Below are 25,799 nucleotides of genomic sequence, written 5' to 3'. Positions count from 1 at the left end.
GCCCCCAAAGGAAAAAGTAAATTAAAAATTTCCTAAACACAATAATCTACTAAAAATATTTTGCTTTGTCAGAAAGGCTTTAACCCAACATTTTTACATAGTATCCTAAAGATAACTGCTCAACAGTTCGTGCAAAATGAAGACTTGGAGGAAAAGTTTAGAAAAGAAAAATACATTAAAATAGAGAAATCATTGATCCCATGCATACTGCATGGTCCAAACTCCATCTTATTTGGAAACTAGATGCATTATTTTAGGTGGTCTACATTTGTGTAACTTCCCCAAAAATATGATTTATTTATTTTCCACGTGGACTTGGTCATGCTTCTCTGAGTCTGTCTGCGTCTGTCTGGCGACGCAGTCCTCACCCAGGGACTGGGCAGCCACGCGGGCCCACTCAGGAGCGCAGGACGGCGAGTCTGTCAGGGGCCCACCAGCAGGCGGAGGAACTTATGTACAGCTAACAGGAGCAGGGACAGGAGTGGGTCTGCGGCGTAGTTAGGGCCAGTGCCTGCAGGGGATGAGAGAGGGACAGGGTTAACACCTGATTCACCAGAACCCAGTGGCCTATGCACAGATGGGAGAGGATGAGCCCTCCCCCGGCTGGGCTCTTGATGTCAGCACCCAGCTGGTACTCAGCTGGCACGCAGCTGCTCTGCGCTCGCTTCCTATTTACCGACCGCACAGGAGCTGACCGTGGTCAGACACAGGGGTGCCCCTGCCTGAAGGGCGTGCGCTAGATAGTAGATCCAAAATCCAAACGTTATTTTAGTTGAATAGGAAGACAATATGCTCCCTCTCCACCCCCACCCGCAAGACTACGCTGCAAAGTGGCCTCAGTGTTTAAGGCCCAGCTCCCCACTCCTCCAGAGAGACTCCGTGGTTGCACACAACTCCAGCCCCTCCAACTCCTGCCTGAACTGCACAGTTTTGCATTCACAAACATCCCGCTTGAGGCATCCTGATGTCTGTGCATGAGTCCTTTCCACAAACTGTCAGTCCAGCCCTTGGGGTCACAGTGGGGTGCTCAGCAATCACTGGCTGGTAGAGGTGGGTGGGCCAGGGCCCCCCAGGAGTGACCCAAGCACTGTCCTGTTGGGAGGTCACTCCCATCTGCTCCTTCAGTGTGGCCTCCAACCCAAGCCTCTGGCCCACTCCTGGGATGGTAACACCGTGTCTTCCTCCTCCTCACCTGGGCTGCCTGCTCAGCTCCCCATCTGTCTGTCATAAGGTCTTCATCTGGTTGGAAGGCCTCCTGTGTAACTGGGCGAAAGCCTACCCATGAACTCCAGGCTTCTCACCTGGGAGTGGGATGCTCCCTCCAGGGTTAACGAGAGGAGCCAATGTAGAAGCACCGTGCATGCCCCAGGTACTGCCCAAACCCTGGGGACATCACTACTAACTTGCATAGAATCGGGCTGCATCCATGGAAGCAGTTTCCAGCCCCACCCTGCTCACCTGCAACATATGGAGGCCTGTCCTCCCTTCACCCCACCTAGCCAGCTGGGCTGGAGCTCTGTACCTGGGAGGAGAGACACAGGAGGCCCTTCCCTGTGCCAAGCAGATGGTACAGAGGTTATGGCCACTTCCACTTAGCCACCTGCAGGAGCTGCTGCCAGGCTGGCCAGATTTGTGGCTTCCCTGACAAGGCTGGGCCTGAACCCACAACTTCCTCCCCTTTCCAGGTGGAAGAGCCATTTGTCTTTTCTATCCAAGGTGTTTCCCTCAATCCCAAATCATTCTTGTGTCCTGGCCCCCAGTCTCCGCTCTGTAAAAGGAGGGGGTTGGACAAATGATCCAGGACCATTCTGGCTTGAGATGCCAGGATTCCATCTGTTCATTTTCAAAAAACAAGGGTTGTGTTTGAAGATCTGAAATAAAAGAGGGCACAGACCATCCACCGTGCCTGTCTTATCCAAGGTCAATCATTTCTGCACATAGTTCTGAGCCCCACTGAGAAGCACAAGGACTGGAGAATCCAAACGTGCTAACCTTCCCTTGGGGTATTAATTTTTCACACAGTCGTCACTCCTGGCCCTCCGTGCAGCTTGGCCCGAGTTGACATCCTGCCTGTTGCCATCTGTCACTGGGGAGGACCACGGTGTGGTCACTCCAAAGACTTGGGTCTTCTTTTGCTGTTCTTCATTGCCACGTGTCTCTGGGAAGGACAAGGGTGGATGCAGTGACGGACTAGTTGATGGATGGCCAGATGCCTGGGTGGATTCACCGAGGCTCAGATGCATGGAAACAGGGATGCAGCCAGCAGAGCACTGGCTCCTGGGCACACAGGGCTCATGTGGCCAGATCGGGCCCACTGGCTTCCACATCTCCTGGTGCCGATCTTTTTGCTCCTGCAAACCCTGACACTCAGGCCCATGCAGGCGAGACAGAAACAAGCACGTGAGGCATTTAAAAGCAGATGTGTGTGTGCAATAGAACTCCAGATCCTCCAGGCACTCAGGGGCAGGAGGCACGGCAAATGGGCTGCGAGCCAGGCAAGGTGAACACTGCAGAACGATGGGCACAGGAAAAGGGAGGAGAAATTTTAATTTGCCTCCAAATACTGTTGACTTGTCTTTTCCACCATTACAGTCTCACCTACTCACATTTAAAATTTTTAAAAATTGCACGAGACTTTTAAAAGACCTTGGACTGAAACAACCAGCCTGCCACTGTGCTGGGCCAAGGGGGGAGCAGCTGGGGCTTGGAGGATGGGACTGGTGGCTCCCAGAGGCCAATATCTGGGGAGGGTGGACACCAGGGTCTTCAGTGTCTCTGCTGGTGGATGTCTGGGGGTGGGGGGAGCTAGGTTTGGCTCCTGGGTGGTACTTCATCCTCTCTCTGACCCAGCATCACCATACAGGGGACTAAGGGAGGTGGTATGGGGCAGTGGGCTGGCACCAGGACAGCTTCCAGGCCAGGTTGCTGTGTGACCTGGGCAACACCCTTCACCTCTCTGGGTCCTGTGGCACACTCCATAAAATGGGGATGTGCATATGCATGGCTCCAGGAAACGAGTACGTGCAGGGCATGTCTCACCAGGCTGGGGTCCAGATTAGCAAGATCGTAGTGGCAGACTTCAAAAATGGCTACAAATGCCCCATCCTCCCTCATCTACTTGCCCCCAGTGTCCACACTCTATGACAGTGCCCTCGCACACTCACGCTGGGGCTGGCCACAGGACTTGCTTTGGCCAATGAATAGTATCAAATGTGAAACAAGCAAAGGCTTGAAAAGTGCACTGAGGCTTGCCCTTTCTCTGTGGCTCTTGGCACCCACTGCCATGTGAAGAAGACTAGGCTGGCTTGCTGCAGGGTAAGAGCTAGGAGATATCCTTGCAGAGGTCCCTCTAGACCAACCAGCCCCCAAATGAAAGGGCAGATGACCACAGATGCATGAATGAGCCTGACAGACACCAGCAGGAGAAACATCCAGCTGACCCGCAGAATCATGACCTAAACAGATGACTGTGGTGTCACACCAAAGCCACCAAGTTTTAGGTCTTGTGTTACACAACAAAAGCTCATTGATAGATACAATCATGTAAACAAAAGGGCCTCAAACAGTCTGGAAGTGAATAAAATGTCAATGAAACGGGCAACACAGTTCCTTTTCTGAAAAGTGTTGGAGAAGAACCAGTTTTGAGGGTTGTCCTCCTTTTTTTTTTTTTGTGGTACACGGGCCTCTCACTGTTGTGGCTTCTCCTGTTGTGGAGCACAGGCTCCGGACGCGCAGGCTCAGCAGCCATGGCTCACGGGCCCAGCCGCTCCGCAGCATGTGGGATCTTCCCGGACCGGGGCACGAACCCGTGTCCCCTGCATCGGCAGGCAGACTCTCAACCACTGCGCCACCAGGGAAGCCCTGTCCTCCTTTTAAGAGAAACATTTTCCAAGATAGAATAAGCAGGGGAAACCATCTCCCCAAGCATTTGTTTTCAAGACGGACCGACATGCCTGGACCTCAGGGCAAAGGAGGACTCAGGTTTTGGAACCTCTTGCTACATCACCCATCGGATACCCAAATGAGCCAGGGCAGACCAAGGAAGACTGGCTTCCAGGCTGCTCCTGGAGGAAGAGGGGTCTTCACATCAGAATGGGTTAGAATGCAGGAGTCTGGCAGCCCACTGTCCCCCTCCCCACATACTATCCACTTGGAGGGCCACTGACAATTGTCTAGTACCTGGCTGTTCCTCCCGACCCCTCAGCGTCTGCTGCCCTAGTCCCTGTTCTCACTGTTTCCTGGAGCAAGCTAGGACTGCCCACTGCTGTCAGGGCTCACCTCGACCCTCCAGGGCAGGGGCCAGGAGGGTGCCTTTGGCGCCTCAGTTGAGGCAGGACCTCCTATCTTGGCCTCTTTTATCATGCGGCACGGAGAGGTCTGTGTTCCTGGTGTTCCCGAGGACGTGGAGGCTGCTGTGATGACTGGTTGCTAACAATCTATCTATTCCGCCATTTCCTAAGGCGTAACGGGGACAGCTCTACAACACACAGAAGCTTGCTTATGTCACGGTTAAGCTGGAAAATCAGGCTGCTTGAGAGGTGAGGGAAGCATCTGATGGAGTAGTAGCTGATTCACTCTTTATATGAAACAAATATCACCATGTTGTTAATCATTCTTAAAGAAATCAAAGCTGCTCTGCGAATATAAACTTTTATCATGTGGATGGTGAGTGGGATAAGACTCACGCCAGATCCATTTAAAAGGAGCTCCCAAAAATGTGGGCTCACCCAGACCCATGGGCACAGCAAAGGCGCCAGTCCAAGCAGCTTCCACTGGAAAATCCTGCTTCTCTATTTACCCAGCAATGGCAAAACTCCAAAGACCATGTTAGAAAACAACAGGGAACCTCTGGGGCCATTTATCACCTAGTGATGAAAGTGAAGGAGGAGGCTTGGCTCCAGCCACCCTCTGGGATCCTCACTTTGCCCACATTGCCTGGAGGCCAAGCCTGTGAGTCTGGTTCCTGGGGGGATGCAGAGGTGGTAGCTGGACACACCCACTCTGGTCTGGACTCCTACAGGCCTGAGGGCACTGAGGGGACCACTCACACTCTGCAGGCATCAGAATCATGGTGGGCTGCTCCCCAGCTGACCAGTGAGGATGGCTAGCCAGGACAGACACTGCCCTCCCTCCACCTGCCCAGCCCACGCTTCTAGGATCACGGATGGTTCTCCTGGTCTCAAGGGTAACTTCTGTCCCGGCTGTGGTCTGCAGCACCTGTCATGCAGGCTGTGGATAGGAGAGAGCTGCAGCCTCTCCGCTTCCCCACTGCAGGCCTGGGAGCTGCAGCCGAGGGGCCATCTGGGTCAGGAGTTTGCAAACAGTGCCCCTCAGAGTCTGGTGTTGCCCAAAGGCTGTATTGTTTTGTTTTGTTTGTTTTGGCTATAGCTTAAAAACTAAAAATTTATTTCAGGTTTGAGAAGAGTAAGTAAAACTAAGATACATCTGAGGTCTGGTTCCACATGCAGGAATGGCTAAAAGGCTGATTCTGCTCTTATGACCTAAGCAAATTTGGAGGTTCACTCTGTGGGTTTGCCCTTGCCCCCTCCAGCGCTGCACTAGAATATTCCCATGTTGAGTACAGGTAGCCAGAAGAGAACTAGTCCAGTCTCAGAGGACAAAGCCACTCCACCGGTAAGCATGGATATCCTAACATCAGGACTATGATGAGGGTCTGGAGGACAGATCCCTCCTCTGTGTCAAGAAGAGCAAGCCCACTTATGTCCATTCAGCATTTTGTGCTGTCATGACATGTCTTTTGAATAAGTGCTTTTTGGCTAAAAAAGTTAGAAAACCAAGTGGAGTGCCCTGGATGAGGTTCTTTCAGCGTGGATGTTGGATTCTATTCCTTTCCTCCTTTGCTGCCATCTGAGAATGAGAGAAGATGGACACCTCCCAAGTGGCAACAGTCTGAGCTTGGCTGGCCTTTATGGGCTGGACTTGGACATCCACTTATCATGGAAACCACGGTTTGTCTGCCTGGGGCAGCTGGGTACAGACCAGCTCTTACACCTTGTTCCCATCACTGGCCCTGCACCCTCAGCCCTGACCCAGCTCCATCCTGGACCCACGCTGTGAGTGTGGTGGTGGCCAAGCCCAGCCAAAGAGGAAGGCTCCCCTTGGAGCTTCCTGGGGCCAGGGTACAAGGAGTCTCTCTGTGCTTTGCAGGGGCTTGTGGAGTAGAACAGAGAGAGCTCTTAGGAGTCATCTGGGCTATGGTTATCTGCAGGGGAGATGCGTAAGGTCACAGAGCCCAGGGGCAACAGAAAGGCACCAAGTCGCCACTTGACGATTCAATCTGGACTGCAGAAGGGTCTGACTTGGTGCACACAGAGCTCTAAAAATTGTAAATTATAATCCAACATGTAAAATGTGGGAGACTTCTACCTAAAAGCACAGATCCCAATGTCTACTGGAAAGGCCCAAGACACAGCAGCTCTGGGCCTGCTTAGTCACCAAGCTACACGACCAGCAGCTGTCTTCTCTGCAGGAATCTCCTTCTCACTGCTCTCTCCTGACCCTCAGCTGGGCACAGGGAGGCTGCCAGTTACCTCCCTGGCCCCCTGTGCAGTCAGGCCTCCCTTCCCAACCCGCCTCACTCACCTCCATCCCCCACACTTGGCCCTTTGTGGCTGACTGAGTTTGCAACCTCGGAGCCAGCTCTGGTGTGGGATCCAGGGGGCCTGGCTTTCAAGCCGACTTCAAACCTACACCACTGTGTGATGATGGGGAGCTAGCCCTCCTTGCCCTGACATTCCTGGCTTCCTGATGGCCACCTGCACCCATCCTACTCTGGCTCTCTGCCCTCGCCTGCACGCTGTGCTGGTTAGGCCAGGTGGCCCAGCTGCAGCTGGGTGGGAAGATGCCACCTTGCAAGAGGCTACTTCCGTTGTTGATGTTTTAATTTAAGCCTCTTCATGGATATTTATTCAAAGAGAGTCAGCAAGGAATAATCAAGCACTAATGGAATTGGACAGAATTAATTTCTGCCATAAGATTAATGTGCGCTGGTAACTAGGGCAAAAACTAGGAGCAACAAATGGCCTTGGGTTTTAAAGGAAATTGGAAGTGTGGGATGTGGAGATGCAAGAGAAGGGATGAGATGTGGGTCCCTCCGTCCTGTGTTGACCCTGCTCTGCTGGCCTGTCCTACCCCAGCCTTAGGCAGCTGGCTCCTGGGTTTGAGAACAAGCTGTCCTCCTGGTGGGTGACAGCATGTCTACTGGGAGTGATGCCCACGGGCAGCCTCCTTGTCTAGGCAGTGGGAGGAGCCTGAGTGCTCCCGGGCTGAAAGGGGGCAGACACAGGGGTCGCGCCTATTTTAGCCACGCCTCACTGTACCCTCTCCCCTGCCATGGTCCCAGTGCAGCAGTGACCTCTTAAAGTGTTTTCCTGCCTCAACTGCCACCCCATGCCTATCTCCCACCTTCTGACGCACCTGGATAACTATCCCTAAGGGGCAAATCTTCAATGGGTTCTCTCTGCCCTCAGGAGAAAGTGCTACCATGTCAGTGCCACTGTTGGGGCTGCTTCGTAATCCTCCCCAGCAACCTCACCCTCACTGCTCCTCTGCCACCAGTCATGCGCTCTGATCCACTGTTCCCTGCCAGCACCTCGAGTGCACTCCAGGCTCACCCTGCAGAACCACTGAGTCCTCCTTTTTCTCTGTCTGGGTCTGACCTGTACCTTAAGCCTGGAACAAGTGCGCCTCCTCCAGGCAGCCCTTTCTGAGCACCCAGACACAGAGGGCTTGGCACAAATGAATGTCTGTGTTCATACGGCCCTTGCCCGTGTCCCCTTCTCCCCCAGCCCCATAAACGGCTTCCTCACATGTCCTACCTCTCCAGCCATGGTGGAACCGCAGGTGCCAGAGGGCTGGCCCCAGGCCTCCTCCCCTCCTCTGCCCCCAGCAAGCAGCCCCACCCACATCTGGGGCTCAAGTAGACCAAGCCAAGCACTTTCAGGATAATGATAGCAAACCTGGCTAGCTCCTGCTGGGGCCAGGCACCGTGGCAAGCACGTCACTTGAAATCCCATTCTCTTTACTGCAGGAATTACTATTTTATCCCTATTTTACAGATGGGAAAACTGAGATCCAGAGAGGTAAACTGACTTGCCCAAAGCCTAGGGTTGATAGATAAAGTACAGGATACCCAGTTAAATTTGAATTTCAGATAAACAACTGATAATTTAAGTATATATTGATCCCAAATATTGCATGGGACATATTTATACTAAAACGCTATTGACTGTTTATCTGAAATTCAAATTTAACCGGGTGTCCTATATTTTTATTTGCTAAATCTAGCAGCCCTACCAAGGCCACACTAAAATCAATGGCAGATCTGGGACATGAACCCAGACAATCTGGCTTCTGTCCACACACGTAACCACCACACACACCAACTCTCAGGGGTGAAGAGCCAGAACTCTTCTTCCCACAGTGCCTCGGCTAGACCACAGCTCCAGGCTGCTTCTAAGGGAGAGAGCATGGGAATGAGATTTTTTTTTTTTTTTGGATTTTAACATTTATAATGGCTTTTTAATGTGGTCAACTTTGTTGCTAGCTCCTTTCCAGCTTCTTAATTCCTTTGAAATGAAGTCTTGCCCCAGATGATCCTTTAATGGTGCCACTTAATGAAAATGGTTAACAGGCCTTTCCCTACGGTTAGGCGGCTAGTGTCTGCAGGGCCAGGGCAGCCCTGACCACAGTATCAGGGTACTTCCCAGGCAGGGATGGTGGGGGGGTCTCTCTCAGTTCTGAGCCTCATCTTCAGGGGAGGATCTCCCACCTGCCCATTCATATTCTTTAAACTTTGAGGCTGCGGGATGCAAATAGGCCTGTGGTTCTTTGTTCTTGGTGCTGAGAGAATTCTTTCCTTTAACCCTCTCAGGAGGCTTTGGGAGGTAGGAACCACTATGCCCTTCCACAGGTGAGACAGAGAGGTAAAGTGACTTGCCTAAGGTTGCACAGCTGGTGGGCAGTAGAGGAGTTATCTCTAGTTTACTCCCTGGTATTTTCGAATCAAGTCCAGGACACCTTCCTGACCTTACCCTCGGGGAAAGGTCTGCCTCACCTGCCTCCACACTTGCCTCAGGTGCCCCAAGACCCAGGCAAACTGGGCTGCTGCACAGAGACCACACATGCCCTCACTTTCCTGCCTCCCCAGGTCTTTGTTGGTGCTGACAGCCCTTTCCTGTTCCCTCCTGCCCAGAACCCACCCATCCTCTGCACCTCAGCCCAGAGACACCCACAACGTGACCTCCAAGACAGCTCTTAATCTGTCGGCTTCTCACCCCTGACCCACATTGCCCCAGGCCCACCCCTGCCCTGGTCCTTTAACCCTCCCTCTTACCACATCAGCGCTCAGGTTGGCCGCGCAGTACTCCTGACTGGGCTCTCCACAGCCACTAACCCAACTAGCCAGGCAACTGCCTAGCCAGAGGCCAGAGTGCCCTTTTAAAATGCAAAGTACACATCATACCCCCGCCCCGCCAAACCCCTAGAGGCTTCATCTAGGCTGAAGACCTAATTCCTCACTGGGCCCCTCCTCAGGCCCCCTGCACCCTTACTTCTCCCTTCCGGGTCCAGCATCCTTCCACACTGCTTACCCCCTGTCCTCTCATTCACCACCTGCCCCTTCCCTCCATGGGGCTCCCTCAGACACCACTTCCTCCTTGGCCCTGCTGGAGGCTCCCTTTGTCCCATGGGCTCCGGAGCAAGTCACATTTACGCTGGGCCGTGTTTGGGCAGCCACTGCGGTTTACTTGTCTTTAGACTGTAAATCTAAAGACAAGGGTAGAGTCCTCCTTTTGCCAAGTCCTGTGGTGAATGATCATTTTGAATTGCAAATTCAAGGAAGCAGCTTCAATCCTGCCGGGACTTGTCTCCCCGGTCTCCTCTGCCAGCGGGTAAACCCATCATCACCTAGCACCCTGCCCACACCTGCAGGGCTCACAATGTATTTGTTGAACGAATGAATGGGAGTCTTTCTTAGACGCCCCCAGCAGTCTAAGCAGGCATGATGTTCGCCAGGCATCGGCCAGATGCTTCATGTTTGTCATCTTAAACACAAGCTGTATCTCCAAATACACGCTGGGGCTGGAGGCCCATCGCTATCTGACCTTTCAACTGCCCAAGACTGTGTACACACATCTCTTTGTCTACCTTTTCTCAAATGAATTTCACCATTTTCCCTTTATTCCAATTTCTTCATTAAATAATTTTTGTTCTATTATGCCATGTGCAGCTTTATAAACCTCTTCAATTTTTTCCCTTAGGAGAAAAAAATTTATATACATAAAAATATAAAAATGTATTTGTATATTTTGTATAATTTATATATTTGCATGTATATATATATATATATATATATAAATATTTGGTCTAAATCAGTTGTTTTAAAATCTTTTAAAGCAGTGGAACTCCTTTTTCAAGCTAAATGCTGCATGGAACCCCAGTATTTAAAACCATTAGAGGGGGAACTTCCCTGGCGGTCCAGTGATTAAGACTCTGTGCTTCCAGTGCAGGGGGTGTGGGCTCGATCCCTGGTTGAGGAATTAAGATCCCACATGCCGGGCGGTGTGGAAAAAAACCCACACAACCCCCCCCCCAAAAAAAAACTTAGAGGCAGAACTGCTCTGGTTGAAGCTGGAGGTAGGGCTGGGGGTCCAGGGTTCCAAGGAACAAAGTTTGGGAACCACTCATTAGAGACTCTCCAGGGCCCCTTCCAGACCTAAAACTCATGGACTTGTAGATGCTGGAGTGCTGGTGTGCCCATTACACAGATGGGGAAAGGGAGACCTGTCAGGGCTTCAAGTGAGTGGTCCCTTCCCATCTTTGGAGCATTGCAGCCCTGTTTAAATCCCACTTGTCCCCTCCATAGCCTTTATGTCCCTTGAGGCAGAGTGTGCCCCAAATTCCCCAGGTCAGGCAAACAGTGAACACTCAGTTAATGCCTGCTCAGTGCAGGCTTCTCTTTGTGTGGGTCCAGGCCTCAGTCTCCCTTGTCCCACTCAGTGGAGCTGGGCCTGGCCAAGAAAAAGCAGGAATGACAGACTGGAAGCTCAAGGCTAGGGGAGAAGGGCTGCAGGTCCCTGAGGCCAGCACAGCAAGGACACAACAGCAGTTCCTTCCTCTAGATTCCACCTCGGTGACACCTGGATATTTCTTTCTGTTTCACACTGAGGACTTTTCTTCAGAAACAATTTAACTGAAAAGGTTAACACATTTTAATTACCCAGGGATAGTGCTCTGAAAATTCTATAACATGTGGGCTTCCCTGGTGGCGCAGTGGTTGAGAGTCCGCCTGCCTATGCAGGGGACACGGGTTCGTGCCCCGGTCCGGGAGGATCCCACGTGCCGCGGAGCGGCTGGGCCTGTGAGCCATGGCTGCTGAGCCTGCGGGTCCAGAGCCTGTGCTCCGCAGCGGGAGAGGCCACAGCAGTGAGAGGCCCGCGTACCGCAAAAAAAAAAAAAAAAAATTAGCACAGAGGAGCTGCCCAGGATATGTCACACATTAAAATATGACTCTGTAGAATAGAATGCATTATGAATTATTGCCTTGTGTATTTTTTGTTATATTAGTCTTTAACGTGACTACAGTTATTCATCTGCCCACCTGGAGATTTGATTTTTTAAATGCTTGAAAAAATATATCTATATTAACTTTTACATGTGCAATAGTCATCAAGTCTTGGCCAGGCTACATCCACCAGAGTGCCCGGTGTCCAGCAGAAGGAGGGGTCCCCTGCTCCTGCCCCTCAACAGCACGTGACAGAGGTACCTTCTGAAGATTGAGGGATTCGGGGACCTGGGGCAGGCTGGGGACTGGCTGTGTCCCATTGCTCTACCTGTCCTTTCTGTGGCCTGGGACAGCAGGCAGAAGCATGACCTGGCATGAAATTCTGGGCCTAGCCAGTCTGTGCCATGCCACCACCTGGGACCTTTCTCCTTGTGGCCTCCCCTTCCTGGAGGACGTGGACTGAGTGTGCAGAGTGCAGGTGTGGGGAATGTGAACCCTAGGCACGTCTGCAGCCCCAGCCCCACTCCTCCTGCAAGGCCCATCTTGCATGCCGCATGCACTCAACTTCCCATCCGTGTTTCATGCACATATCCACTCATCCTTCTTTCTATCCCCCATTTACCCATCCATCCACCCAGTTACACCCTTTTCCCACACATTCCTTCCATCCATCCACCCATCCACATGTCCATTCATCCTTCCTCCCACCCACCCCCAACCTCAGTCATCCAGTCACACATCCTTCCCTTCACTCACTCATCAGATACTTATTTTGCTACCCATCCATCCATCCCGTCACTCATCCATCCAAACGTTTAGTCCCAGCCCTGCCATCTCTTGGCTGGATCACTGGCTCTAAAGTGCTCTCCCCACATCCACTCTGCTGCTACCTCTCCATTCTCCACAACTGCAGCTAGGGTGTCATTTCAAAAAGCATCATGCCCTGCCAGCCACTTGCTCCCTATCCATTGCCAAAAGCCAAAGCCTCCATCTCTGTGGGGTTTAACCCCTGAACTACTCTTGACTTTAATTTCCCCCTGCACCCCTTCTTGCTGTCTCTGCCTTAGTCATAGTAACTCTTTGTCAGGCCTTGCCACAGGACCTTTGCACATGCTGTCCCTGCTTCCTGGAAGGCCCTACTCTCTCTCTTTCTCAAGCCAACTCTTAATCATCTCCCAGATTATGGCTTAAGTGTCATTCCCTCAGGGACCCTTTCCTGACTGGGTCACATCCCCCTATTCTTAGTTCCCATAGCCCATGGGTCCCTCATTTAGAGTGCCAGCAACAGATGCAAATTTTTACTTGCTATGTGACCGTTTGATCAATGTCTGTCTCTCCCTCTTCTGACTCCCAGGACCTTGTTGGTCTTATTCACATTGTGTTCTCAGTGCCTAGCATATTTCTTGCACATAAGATGCTCAATGGACATTTTCTGAATGAACGAGTAAATGAATGATTGAACAAACCAGTGCCATGCCCAGTGAATGTGAATGTGGGGTGGTAGGGATACAGACATGAGAAAGAATTGGGCCTGCCTTCCCAGGGCATCAGTCTGGATGGGGTGCTCAGTCAGGCACTGACTCCAGGACAGGAGGGAAACGTTGGGGGCCTAAGAGAGCAGTGGGGCCCTTCTGAGTGCTCAGGATGAATGAGACCCCTTGGGCTGCAGGGTCAGGAAGACTTCCTCCCTCTGTGGAGTGATCCCCCACTACCAACCCACCCTGGCTGCACCTTTTCTGAGCCCCTTTTGTGTCCCAGCTGAGCCCTGAGTTCATTCTCAGAGTACCTGCTGCTCAGTCTGGCCACCACTGCTGGGCCATCAGCTCCTCCCTGAGGCAGAGGTGGGGTCTATCTGATGCCCTGGGCAGCCCCCACCCCTTGGCCCTAGCCAGACCAGATATAGTTAGCTAGGAACCCCTACCCCAGCTCAGAATGAGCCCTGGAACTATGTCAGCTCCATCTCCCCGGGGGTTTATTAAGGATCTTTTCTCTGGGCTAAGCGGCATTTCTGTGATAATCAATTGTAATAAGAGTCATTGTAAGGGGACTGACCTTGCAGCTGGGCTTTCCTGGCTTAAAGAAAACCAAGACCTTCCTGAGGAGAGCCGAAGGCAGCGGTGGGGGGGGGGGGGGGCGGTGTGTGGCAGCAGAGGGAGGGGCTCTGGACCTTTGGCTATATCCATCCGTTAAAGGCAGGCAGACCTCCTTCTTGATGAGCCTGCAGTGCTGCGTGGGAGGGAGGCTCATGTGGGGCCTGAAGGGGTCCTGGCCTCCTGGTTCTGCATGCAGCCCGCTCTTCATCCTACCCTCTCCCCATTGGTCCCTGGGTGCCAAGCAGCACCTTCACTGGCAGTCATCAGGCTCAGTGAGCCACAGCGAAGGGATCCAGGCAGGTATGGATATGAAAGACAAAATGCAAGAGCACGTGGTGGAAGACAGTGCAGGCTTGAGCCGGCAACAGTGGCCCGAGCCCCATCACTTGACACGCCCATCACTGCGGGGCAGCCGGCCTCCCCACACAAGTGGTTCCATCTCGTATGCTAAGAGTCCCAGTGAGGAGGACACTGGGCACCTCCTCTCCACTTAGGCCGGCCCTGGAGGCTCTTTGGCTGCTTGACCGTCACTAGGGGTCCAGGTGCACAGATGTGATGGTGCAATGTGCAGGTGGGACACGAGGAACCATAGTGAACCTGTCCTTGCTCACCAAGGAGCTCCTGACTCATGCAAAATAGCCGCCACCACACAAGGATGAGGACGTGGCATCAGCCCCATTTCCTTTCCTCCCCCCTCCAAATGGCACGGAGGGAGAAAGGACAAAAATAACATCTCACTGAGCCACTGGCAATCTGAGGGCATTTTCTGTTCTGAAGCTCCATCAGCTCCTCTCCTTTAGCCCCATGACATGCACAGTGCATGGAGGGAGACACGTCTCAGAACGAAGTCTCAAGATCGGAGCCCCTAGGCCTCATGAAACGACCCTGGCCAGTCAATGCCATTCCCACGAATAACGCTGATAATAAGATCAGCATCTACTGAGCATTTTCTAGGTGCCAGGCCCTGTGCTGAGCTCCACTCTTTCTGTGGATTATCTCCTCTGATCCCGCCCCTCGCCTTCTGGCACCGGTTACTGGTGCCATCCAGATGATAACAGGCGTGAGAACTTGCATGTGGGAGGCAGGAAGCGTTGGATCAAGGATTCGAATGCAAGCAGCTGGACTCATGTGGAAAATGAGAAGCACAGTACTTACGAAGGGTGAGAGAATGAGGCATGTACTGTGACTTCTGGGTGGCTGGAGCTCTGTAAGTCCCAGAAATAGGGAGATTGGTTGGCATTCAAACCCTGGCTTGCCTACTAGCCAGCTAGCTGAACAGCTAGCTGAATGTGTGAGATGCAGAGGAAGAATTAAGTGGTTGGAAAAGTGGTAACACTTTCTCCTGAACTGTTGTCAGCCTCTCTCAGGTTTGTTTTGTTTTTTCCACCATCATGGGCAGCTCCTTTAAGAGATCTTGTCTAGGCCCTGACTGACCATGGTCTCCCCCCTTAACAGTGCTGGGTGTCCAGCTGGGTGCACTCGGGAGGTGCCCTGTTCACAGCTGGCCTTCACACATGAGTAGCCCTCTGGAAGGGTGGTCACTTCTGAGATGGACGGAGCAGAGCCTGAGGGCATGGTTGAGTGGGTGAATGGTGGGGCCCCCCAAAACACTCTCCTTGAACCACAAAGACCAGAGCCAGTCCAGAGTAGCTTTGATATTTCAGCCTGGGGGGTGGTAAGGATGGAATGGAACAACCAGTACTTTCCAGAAATAGCCTCACCCAGGATTGCAGATGCAGGGACAAGGCTTCACAAGGCCTGCCCCTCAAGGGCTGTCTCATGGAGGGGGTGGCGTGAGAGGGGGCCCGAGTGAGGTCCTGGTCGGCCTCACGCCCTCGCTGCTGCTCAGCACCCCTTGCAGCCGCTTGCACGGCTCTCTGTTCAATGGCAGCTAAACCCTAACCCAGAGGAGGCCGAACTGGGTAATCCATGTTGTATTTATAGCACACCTTCCCTGAGAACACCAAAACCACCACCAAGCAGGCTGTTTCCCCCAGAAGCTACATCCCAGGGGAGGAGGTTTGTCATCCTTCATAAGGAAGAGGTAGGGATCAGCAGTTGTAGGTGCTGGGCCTGTTTGCTTGTAATCTTAAACTCTCCTGCAGCCCTTACATAAGACAAAATGAAGCTTCTCACTGCTTTGGAGTTTCCAAGAGATGCTTAGTAACCGTCAGCAAAGCATGGGGGAATAGAAAAGATGAGACTTTTTTTTTCCTTGTGCCGCAAAGGTGTCTTAAAACCAAGTTGGCATCTGCCATAAAGCTTAGAGGTTTAGCCCACAGCCGAGCCCTTGCCTCTGTCCACATGGGGCAGAAGTAATCAATATCATATTACAAAAGCTCTTGACCTCACTTATTCCCATGGATGCCTGGGGAATCCTTAATATTCAGAGCTTTTAAAATGTGTGCCTGGCATATTTAATGAGAAGCTTCTTGGTGGGTTCGGCTCCCGGTGACACTTAGAAAGCCTGGTTCTCCGCCCTTCCCAGGGGGTTGCCACCCTGGCTGAAGAAAGGGTCTGGGCTCTGGGGAGGGGACTGTTGGATGAATTGGGGCAGAAAGAGTCATGGGGAACTGCAGAAAGGGGGGACATCAGTGAGATGTGTGTGTGGCATACACTAAGTACTCAGTGAAAGGCAAGTATTATTTATCATTATTACAATCCTTAGTGCAGCTGTTTCATCCTTAATTTGGGGTCTTCCTGATGCTGAGAGAACAGCCACACAGTGAGCCGACTAACTGTTCGGTGATGGACAAAGGCCCTTCCATTTGGTGTGACTTTCTCAATCCATGGGGCACAGAGTGGGGAGGAAAAGAGAGGCCTCCAGAAACTTCCCCAGGACTGACCTAAGCAGGAGGACAAAGCCCCAGGAGCCTCTTTCAAGCCTGAAATCACACACTGCCTACAGGATGCCTCCTCTGATTGCCTCAGCTGGATTGGGGCTATCCTCCCTCGGGACTTCCACTGACAGACAGCTTTGTCCTGGAGTTCCATGGGTGCCCTTGATGCTCTGAGCTGAGTCTGTGACTGCCATCACTGGTTCCTGCTCATGGCAACCATGGGACTGGCAGACGAGGGAGGGGACGCCATGTAGTTGATAATCACACACGTTTGCCACTGATGTGGGTGCCTCCTGTCAGCTGTGAGGCTCAGCCATTTCCTTTATGAAAGCCCTTAATTTTCTCTTTCAGGATGCTCAGAGAGCCTTACTTTCTCTTCTCTGGGACGATTTTTGCCAGATTTATTTTCTTTTTAATTATGATCCTTGTGTCACATCAGAGCTTGAGGGAAGAGTGGATTGTTTATTTAAGGTGATGGTTTTCAGGTCCTTGTGGGCCTAGGGAGATGGGAAGACCAGGTGACTGCCGCCTGGCTTGCTGGCCTAGTTGGAGACCCTCCCCACAGCAAGGAGATTCTCCCTGGTCACACTGGCATTGTTTCCGCCAGCTTTGTCATCCACCAGGGGCATGGGTCGAGAGTAAGTGCCTTCACCTTATCCACAGTCCCCTTCGGTCATGGTTTACGGTTGCCATGGCCACACCCAAGGATGCTCCTCTTGATGGCTCCCAGCAGTAACAGTTTCTCTAAAGCTGTCACACCTATGGCCTTGGTTGTCTCTCTCTCATTATTAATTGAAATATTGAGAGCCAGTTCTCTGTGTGGGCACCAGGCAGCAGTTTGCCACATCCAGCTGGTTCTCTGTAGGGGCCATGGTGGCTCTTCTCGAAGCCGGAGCCCCAAGGCTAATTATAGGTTCACACGCCACAGAGCTGATCCCCAGGTCCCTGCAGAGGGGAACCTCTTGCCAACATACAAGCCATTTCAGTTGCAAACTGTATTCTATTAAGGCCACACTTGGCTTCACTGTGGCAACTTTCCAGCTAGAAGGGTTTATCTGGAAGATACCGTTTTGTTTTCTTTTCTTTTTTCTTTTTTTTTTTCTGGAAATGGCAGGCAGCAACAAAGTGTTCATGAAATATTTTCAGTGTTCAGATTAATTAGGAGTCAGATTCATGAACATGGCTAAGAAGGAGCCCAATCTCCTGTGCTGGCTCTGCTGTGTTAATCTAGCCCATGTTATTTTTAAGCACAAATATCAAAATGTCTTTTGACAAATGAGATGTGAAATGAATGAGTTTTGCACATAAACTTTTAGTGCAAATATGTATTTGGCTACATTGGGCATGTATGGAGCATAGGAAGGCTTTTCTGGCCTGGCTGTGCAGTAGCTAAAGTATGAAGTTCTGAGTAAGTACCCTCATCCCTTTCCTAGCATTAGTAAAGAGGCTTGCTTAAAAAACACAGCAACACAGTGTTGTCTGGGGCTTCTGACTTTCTCCCAGGAGCAATTGCTTAATAGGTGACTGTCTGGGGAGGTGGGCTGGGACCAACTCTGAGGTTGCCAATCTGAAACAGCTAGTGTATCCACTCAACCCACGCCTTATGTGACCTCTTTAATTAGAAACTCAGTTCTGGGTTTGTCTTGGAGTTGGGGTGGGGCAGAATTCATCTTCCTCCCTTGAGAGCTGGGTTATTCCCTTTGTCCCTCCAGATCCACCCGTCGGCTTTCTCCACTCTGCTTTGAGCCCCTGGAAGCTGGCTTGTATAGCCTGCATCACCTGGTACCCTTACCCTCCGTGCCCAGGAAGGTTTGGCCAATGGGAGGCCCTGACAGGGAACTGGAGGGCAGGAGAAGAGTGAGGTTCTTGCTGGGCTACTGTGGGTCGGCTGTGTCCCTCTCCCAAGGCCTCCGCTCTTTCAGGGAGGCCTCTCCGTCCAGCTAACCTCTCTGGGTTCTGCTAATTGCTCCCTCCCCTTGCCCCTTTCAGGCCCTTTTAGGCCAGTGGCTCTCAGTGCTACTAGCCCTGGGGACCAGTTCTCATCCTTAGCTGTCCTAACCTTGTTCACACCTTTAAAAAATACTCTCACTGCCTCTCCTCCATGACTCTGCTTGAGTGTGCCATCTGCTTCGCCAGCATCCTCACTGCTATACTCTGCAAACACCCTTGCCTGGTAACCAAGGGGCAACAGTCCTTCCTCGTCCCCTCCCCTCTAAGCTGCTAAGAACTGAGAGTGGGGTGAGGAGAGTGGGGCAGCGGGGGTGGGGGGAGCAAGACTGAGGTCACGGCCTCGAGCTCCCTTTCTGACTCACGCTGGTGGCAGCTCTGAGTGATTGGCTGGGCTGCTGCATCCCAGGGAGGCTCGGGAGGCCCAAGCGCTGCTCGACAACACAGCCCTATAGAAAGGTTACTAATGCTGTGACTCATAACACAGTCTGCAGCCTTCATTCCATTCACAGCCCACAGGCTTGGCAGCCTTGAGTGGTGAGGTGAGATGGGGCACTTAAGATGGTATGGGTCCCTCCTTGGGATCAAGCCATTCAGGTATGTTTGTGGATTAGAAGTCCTCTAATCCACTTCTCCACGCCCAGAGTGGGACACAGAGTGGCCCACAGCACAATGATTCTCCCAAGAGCTCACCTGGAGAGTGGAGGTTACAAGCCTTTTGGTCTTCCAGCTGAAGGCCCCACCTCACTGGCCTTCCAAACTGGAGATGGAGAGAAATTTGGGGTTCTTTCTGAGATATGTCTGCATGGTTACTGGCCTGTTCAGGAGCTGGCAATGGTTTTGGGGCAACAGAGACCTTAGGGGCCACCATACCCCTATCCTAGTTGCGCTGCCCTGTCAGCCCTGGTGGGAGCCCAGCTGGCTGTGCTTTCTCCAGGGAGGGCAGAGGAGTCGCCTGCCTGGGCTGCTGCCCTTATCCATGTGGGCATTAATATGCTGTCCTGTGGCTGGCAGGTGCCATCAGAACTGGGCTAACCTGAGGACCTTCCACAAGGAAGGGCACTGTCCATGCCACCTTCCATGGTTGGGTTCCTGCTATAGCGATGAGTTACCGTGGAGCCTCCTTGTGGTCGAGCCCAGAGACTGGACATCTGACCAGCCATGGCAGGCATAGTCAGGTCAGCCTTGGTTAGGCTCAGGGGGTCAGGCTCTGGCCAGGGGGCAAGGGAGGTTCAAGCAGGAATGATCTCTTTTCACATAGCGCTTCCTTGACCAAAGGCTTTAATGATCCCTGCTGCTCCACTCAGCATTCAAGGCCCTCCACAGCTTGCCAACCACCAGCCACTCAGCTTCATCTCCCTCAACCTCTCCTCTTTGGCCAGAGCAGATAATGGCCTTGGTGATAACAATGAGCGTTATACAGCAATTTCCATTCTGAGTTCCCTCTGAGGTCAGGGATTATTAAGTATTTCTGAAAGAAGTACTTTCAGAGATGGTAAGCCACTTGCCTAAAGTCACACAGCCAGTAAATGAAGGAGGCACAATGCATATCTGGGCTTCTGGCCTTCCAAATCCTCTGCTTTGCCGCTCTACTCATGGTCTAGGGGATATCCCAGAGGAATATTCCAGCTCAAGACACACATGTTTACTTGCTAGTGCCCAAGGGGATGGGGCAGAAGGGTGTTTTCTTCATCAACTAAGCCAGTCACCCTGCAAGTGAGTAAGCGCTTTTCCAGTATACGTACTGTGTGCTAGTCAGAGATGGCTACGTGCCCCATGATTCAGGCTCCTCTTCCACCCTGAATAGATGAGGCTGGATAACAGTTGCCAAGCTGAGGACATTTTCTAGCCTGCCTTGCATCTGTTGAACAATCTGACTGAGTTCTGGCCAATGGATGAGGGTGGAATTAACATTTACCAGGCCTGGCCTTTAAAAACTTCCTTTGTCATTCCCCATATCAGCTTTTCTCTGAGAGAATTAAGCCCTACCAAAATGATCTGAGTGGCCATTTTCTCAATCTTACAAGAATGACAGATAACTAGATCCATTCTAAATGCATAAGAAAGAAGTCAATTCATCACATGCAATGTGTGCCTTAGAGCCCTAGGGCTTGGTTTGCTCAGGGAACTGGGTTGAGAAGAGCTGCTTCCATTCTCTTTTCCCTTGTTTGTGGGCTGTATGTTGATGCCCAGAGTGAGCTTGGAAGCCACCTCTTAAAGATGGTAGAATTTCTGTCAGCCTGAGTCCCTGAATGACTGCATGGAACAGAGCCACTCCTCCCCCCCTCCCCCCCCACCCAGTGATGTAAACCAGAAATAATACATTTGAATTGTGTTTAGCCTCTGGCATTTTGAGGTTTTGCACAGCAACTGGTATTATCTTAAACTAATATGGGGGAAAGCTCCAAGACAGGTGGGGGAGTTTGGGGAGAGGACCTCCACAGGTTCCCAGCTGACCCACCTTCCCCCACAGTCTGGGGGAAGGTCTTGTGGACCCTGAAGGGGACGAGGCCTCCAGATGTAGCCAGCAGTCTGAGCCACATGGAGAAGCTCCCACAGGGAGTATAACTTCGTGAGAAACAACTGAACTGATGTGGAAGACAACTGGCAGGGTCTGAAGGCTTAAGAATCAGCCAGGGAGGGAGGCTAGGATGCCTGTCTCCTCGGATTCAGCAGGAGAGCCCAGGAGCCTGCATCCTTATAAAGTGCTGATGCTGGTGGCAGGTGCTCTGTACTTTAAGAACCATGAGAGTAGGGCATGACAGTGTGCTCCCTGCCCCCCAGTAGGTTTATATACGACTGTCCCAGAGCCCAGCCTCCCAGTGATGCAAGGACAGTAGAGATGCTCTCTATGGGACTATGCATCAAACAAGACTGAGAGGGAGTGATGAGCCTAAAGTCAGACACAGAGAGTGAGCACTGGGGCTGAGCTCATCTCTGAGGCCCCATCTTTGAGTTGGGAGTGGGGGATGCCTTGGGAGGAAGGGCACATTGGGCAGTAGGCCCTTCCACCCTCCATAAAACCCCACCACTGCTAAGCAGCCCCTCCTTCTCCAGACCTGCCTGCTCTGCAGTCAGTCCATTGTCCTTACTCTCTGTTCTCTGACTCCCTTCTCAACATCACTCCCTTCCCCTTCCCCCAACCCTCTCAGCTCCCTAGGAGAGCAGGCCTTAACCTCTGGGTGCCCTTCTAACAATAGTAGGGCTCCATCCTCACCCCCAACCCCCCACCATGAGGGCCTAAAGCAGACTGGAGTGGTGAGTTATAGAAGAGCTTGTGTCTAGGACCAGCCTGAAGGTAGCCAAGGAGAGCAGAGCCTACACAGCCAGGCCACCCTTGTTGGCTTGAACAAAGTATGTCTGTTCAGTCCAGTCAGGCACCAGCCAGACTTACCAGACCTGAGTTGTAACCACCTCCTCTCACTCTAGACTGGGTGCTAGTGCCCACCCTTTAGGCGCTAAGGGTTCCAGGAGAAAAGCAGGCCCACTGCCGTCGGAGGGCAGCCCGCAGGGTTCAGTTCTCTCAACGCAAGGAGGGCTCCCCTCCCTCCAGCCCGTGTGTAGCGGGAAGTCGCTGGCTGGGCAGCGCGCACACTCATAAACAAACGTCCCGAATGCTCCAAGCGGCCAACAGTGAAGGCAGGAAAACAGCAGGAAGAGCGCAGAAGCGAGGCTGCGGAAAACGCTCCCGGGCGCACCCAGATGAACCACCAAAGACTCTGCATCCGCAAACTACCCGAGCTGGACCGCCCCTCCGGCGAGAGCCACCCCCGCGCGAGCGCGCCCTCTCGGCGCCGCCCTTACCCGAGCCGTGCCTCTGGCGCAGAAGGACCGCCTCACGGGGTGGCGGCGACGCTGACGAAGCAGCGGTCGCGGCCGCGACAGTGGTGGCGGCTGCGTGGGCCGCGGAGTTGGCGGCGGCCTCGGGGACTCCGGGACCCGGGGCGGCGGTAGGGCTCCCGGGAGGCGGGCTTTTGTCGCCACGGGCGGGCTCCGAGGTGGCCCGGCCCGCGGCGCCGACGTTGTTGGCATTGGCGGCGCTGGCGGGACCGTGGCGACGCGGGCCGCTGCTCTGAATGTGGGACACGGCTTCGGCGGCCTGCATGTTGGGCGGCGCGAAGCGTGACAGCACGCGCAGCAGCGCCTGGGCCTTGTGTTCCTGCGTGTCGTCGTCGCTGTAGTCCGACACGCGGCACTCGTAGACGCCCTCGTCCTGACGCCGCACGGCCGACAGCCGCAGCCGGTGCGAGATGTCATTGCCCTGGACGCGCACGGTCTGCAAGAGATAGGGGGCTGGGGTCAGAGGCCGGGATGGGCAGGCCCGTAATCCGCGCTCTTGGCCAGCGTAGTGCAGCTGTGCCCAGCCCCGCAGGGCGCTCCCAGGCCACAGCACCCCAACACTTCTCAGACCCGGCTCTGCCCATCATCACGATTCAGGTTTCCTTCACCCCCGTGGCTCCCCAGTGGTATGGAGCTCCCAACTCTGAGTGGACCCTGGGTGGCCCTGCCCATTGCATCGAGTCTCCAGCTGCCCCATATCTTAAAGGAGTGCCTCAGGTTGCACCCACTGCTCATACAAACCTACCTTCGCGTCTTCCCATAGCTTTCCCTTCAGAGCCGCAGAACCCACCCCTTCTTCCTCCCTCTGGCACCTTGGAGAAACCTCAGGCTCGGCCCCGCATCCACTGTGAGGTATGGCCTTATGTCCGGTCCTCCACATCTACTCGCACTAACGTTCCTTAATTCTAGAATCCGGTGGACCGGGGTGGTGTCCGTAGGAAAGCCGCCTTGCCCTCCGAGTGCGCATATATACCTGCTCCCGGCTCCAGCCCTTCTCAGCTAACCCTCCGCCCTCCCAAGGAGGCAGGTGATGCAGAGGCTGCTGCCGGACCCGCTCAGTCCCTGCTACTTATGAACTTGCCTCTCCGCGGCAGCATGAAGCTCCGGACAAAGCTCACCTCCCTGTCGCCTGGTGGAGACGCCAGGGAGCAACAGCTTTGTAGCCCTCACCGAGCTCCCAGAGAACCGTCACCTCTGAACCGAGCATAAGACCTGGTCGTCTCCAGGCCCTGATACTTCCACGCTCCAGCTGGGAAAGCTTGGGCACGTCTCCTCCCCAACACTGGCAAGACTCCTCCCCCTACCACAACTCCCCAAGCCAGCCCACAACACCCCGGCACCGCGACCCGCAACCCAGGCGGAGGAGAGGGCTGCAGCGGAGCGCCGGGTGTGTGCAGGGCACGAGTGGGGGCCACAAGCCTAAGCACCGGTCGCAGCTAGGGCAAGGAGACTGAAGGAGAATTTTACAGGTGACTGTACAGAGGAGGAAGGAGATTCAGGCCTGGGACCCTTGATTTACACGAAAGAGAACCCTATCCGCTACCGGTGACAGACGGCGCCCCGACACGCCAAGCAGCCGACAATGCAAGGCTGCGAGCAGGGCCCTACACCGCACGTCCGCTGAGCTTTTCTAAAAGGGAGGAAGCTGCGGGGCGCAAAGCGGCCAGAAGGGGTCTCCCGCGGCCCGCGCTGGGCTCAACACTTACGCTGATTTTAGTTGCGTCCTTATTTGTTACCTAAAATGCAAAGAGGGAGAGAGAGATATTAGGCTGTCGGCCGTCAGGCTCAGGGAACTCAGATGAGCCTCCTGCAAGAGGATCCTCCGCAGGCGGGCTGGGACTCGAAACCGCTCGGGAGGTAGCCACAGCTGAGGGCACGAAGGACATCAGGATTTTCAGGAGTTTTACCCTGAAGGAAGCAGGGCTTGCAGCTAGCATGGCGCCCCGCCAAGGAGGGGCTGCCCTAGCACACCTGCCTGCCAAAGAGGGGAGGCTGGATTGCCACCCGGTGGGAAGAAAGGCCAATTTCCCTCCGGAGGAGCATCCTCATTCCCTGCTGTGTTTCTCTAAACCCCTTGGATGGAGGGGCTGGTGTATCTGGACAGGACCCAGTGGGAGACGTGAGCAGTAACTAAGGGTGGGACTCTGGGTAGAGGGTAGGTAGGTGGTGTGTGTGTGTGTGTGTGTGTGTGTGAGAGAGAGAGAGAGAGAGAGAGAGAGAGAGAGAGAGAATGAGAGAGCGCCAGTGCTAGAGACTGTGGTTTAAGAGGCAGATGCGCAGTGGGGGAAGTCCCTCTGATCCTGCCGGGGCTGGAGGTAACCTGTACACCGTGCTCTGCCGGCCTCTGGAACGCAGCCCAGAGGAGCTTAACTCCTTGGCCCTGTGCCCTGGGGACCTCAAAGTAGCAGAGGGCAGGGAAAGCCCGGCCCCAGCAAGGGGTCTTCTTTCAACACCCAGCACCCATCAGCCTCTGGGCCCGCAGCCAGCAAAAGCAGGCGAACTGGATACGGTGCGGCTTCTTAGGGGCTAGGCGTGGAGTTCGGGGAGGTTTCCGGCGAAGGAAGTGAATTAACAGGATCTGGGGGTAACAAATGCTGCTGTTGAAGGTGCTGTGGGCATGGGGAGGGTAAGAAATGGGTTGCACCACAGGGCGGCGCCCTGCCTTCCTCGCCTGGGTTACCCCAGCCGCCCGACACGAGCCGGGTGAGCACGGGCGCCGCGTGGGCGGCCGTTTACCTTGCTCCGGGCGCCGGGCACGCTAAGCGCCAGCTCGTGCAGCAGCTCCCGGGGCGGCTCCTTGAGGTACCACCACTGAATCTCCAGAGAATACGAGGTGGCTCCGCTAGCCCGGAACGCGCAGGGCATTTCGATGTCGTCTCCCTCCCGTACTGTCACATCTTTGGGGACTTCAGTAAATGTAGCTGGGGGCGGGGGAAGAGAGAGGCGTGACCAGCTGTGGGGCGGAGGCCTGGGGCAACCCCAGGAGAGACGGTCGGTCCCCGGATCGCTTGGCCGTGTGCTTCCCACCCCCCAGCTACTAGTGTGCCCCAGGCGCTGGCAAAGTTCGGTCGAGCAGCTGCCGGGCCGCAGGGGAGACCGGCTACAGCTGCAGGCTGCTTCCCTCCAGATCGCGAGGGGCAGCAGGGGCGGCTTACGCTTCTTCCCCGCTCCTGGCCGCACTATCAGAGCCAGGCTGGGGCGCGCCAGCTCCCGGCACCCCGCAAGCAGCCTGTCCGCAGTTGGAGCTCCGGTCCGGCTCCGAACGACCCAGGCGCGGGCGCCAGCGATGCGGCGACCCTTTGCTTCTCTCCACCCCCTACCCCGCCGGGCCCGGGCTGCACACCGGGATTGCTGGAGACTGTGAAGCCTTCCCCTTCTCTTTCTCCTCCTCCTCGGCGACAAGGGCAGGCTGGCTCTGGCGGCCCCGGCAAGGACCCCCGAGCCCCCAGCGGCAGCAAAGTTCCCGCGCTCACCGTCGGCCACGAAGAGCAGCAGGGCGTGCAGCAACAACGGCGGCAGGTATCCGGGGGCACCGAGCCGGTTCCTCTGTTCCAT

At 53.9% G+C, this 25,799-nt stretch overlaps 1 protein-coding gene across 1 annotated transcript; it reads right to left on the bottom strand.

Moving 5' to 3' along the window:
• Positions 1 to 422: 422 nt before the first annotated feature.
• On the bottom strand, positions 423 to 25,799 carry VSTM2B (V-set and transmembrane domain containing 2B; the record flags this gene model as incomplete). Its single annotated transcript, XM_082862549.1, has 5 exons — positions 423 to 511; positions 22,209 to 22,680; positions 23,951 to 23,980; positions 24,981 to 25,165; positions 25,718 to 25,799. The coding sequence occupies 5 exons, from the start codon at positions 25,797 to 25,799 to the stop codon at positions 423 to 425; spliced, it is 858 nt and encodes a 285-aa protein (XP_082718675.1).

This window comes from Leucopleurus acutus (genome assembly GCF_964270905.1).
Source record: "Leucopleurus acutus genome assembly, chromosome: 20".
NCBI lineage: Eukaryota > Metazoa > Chordata > Mammalia > Artiodactyla > Delphinidae > Leucopleurus > Leucopleurus acutus.
This window is presented reverse-complemented; position numbering and strand designations above follow the sequence as displayed.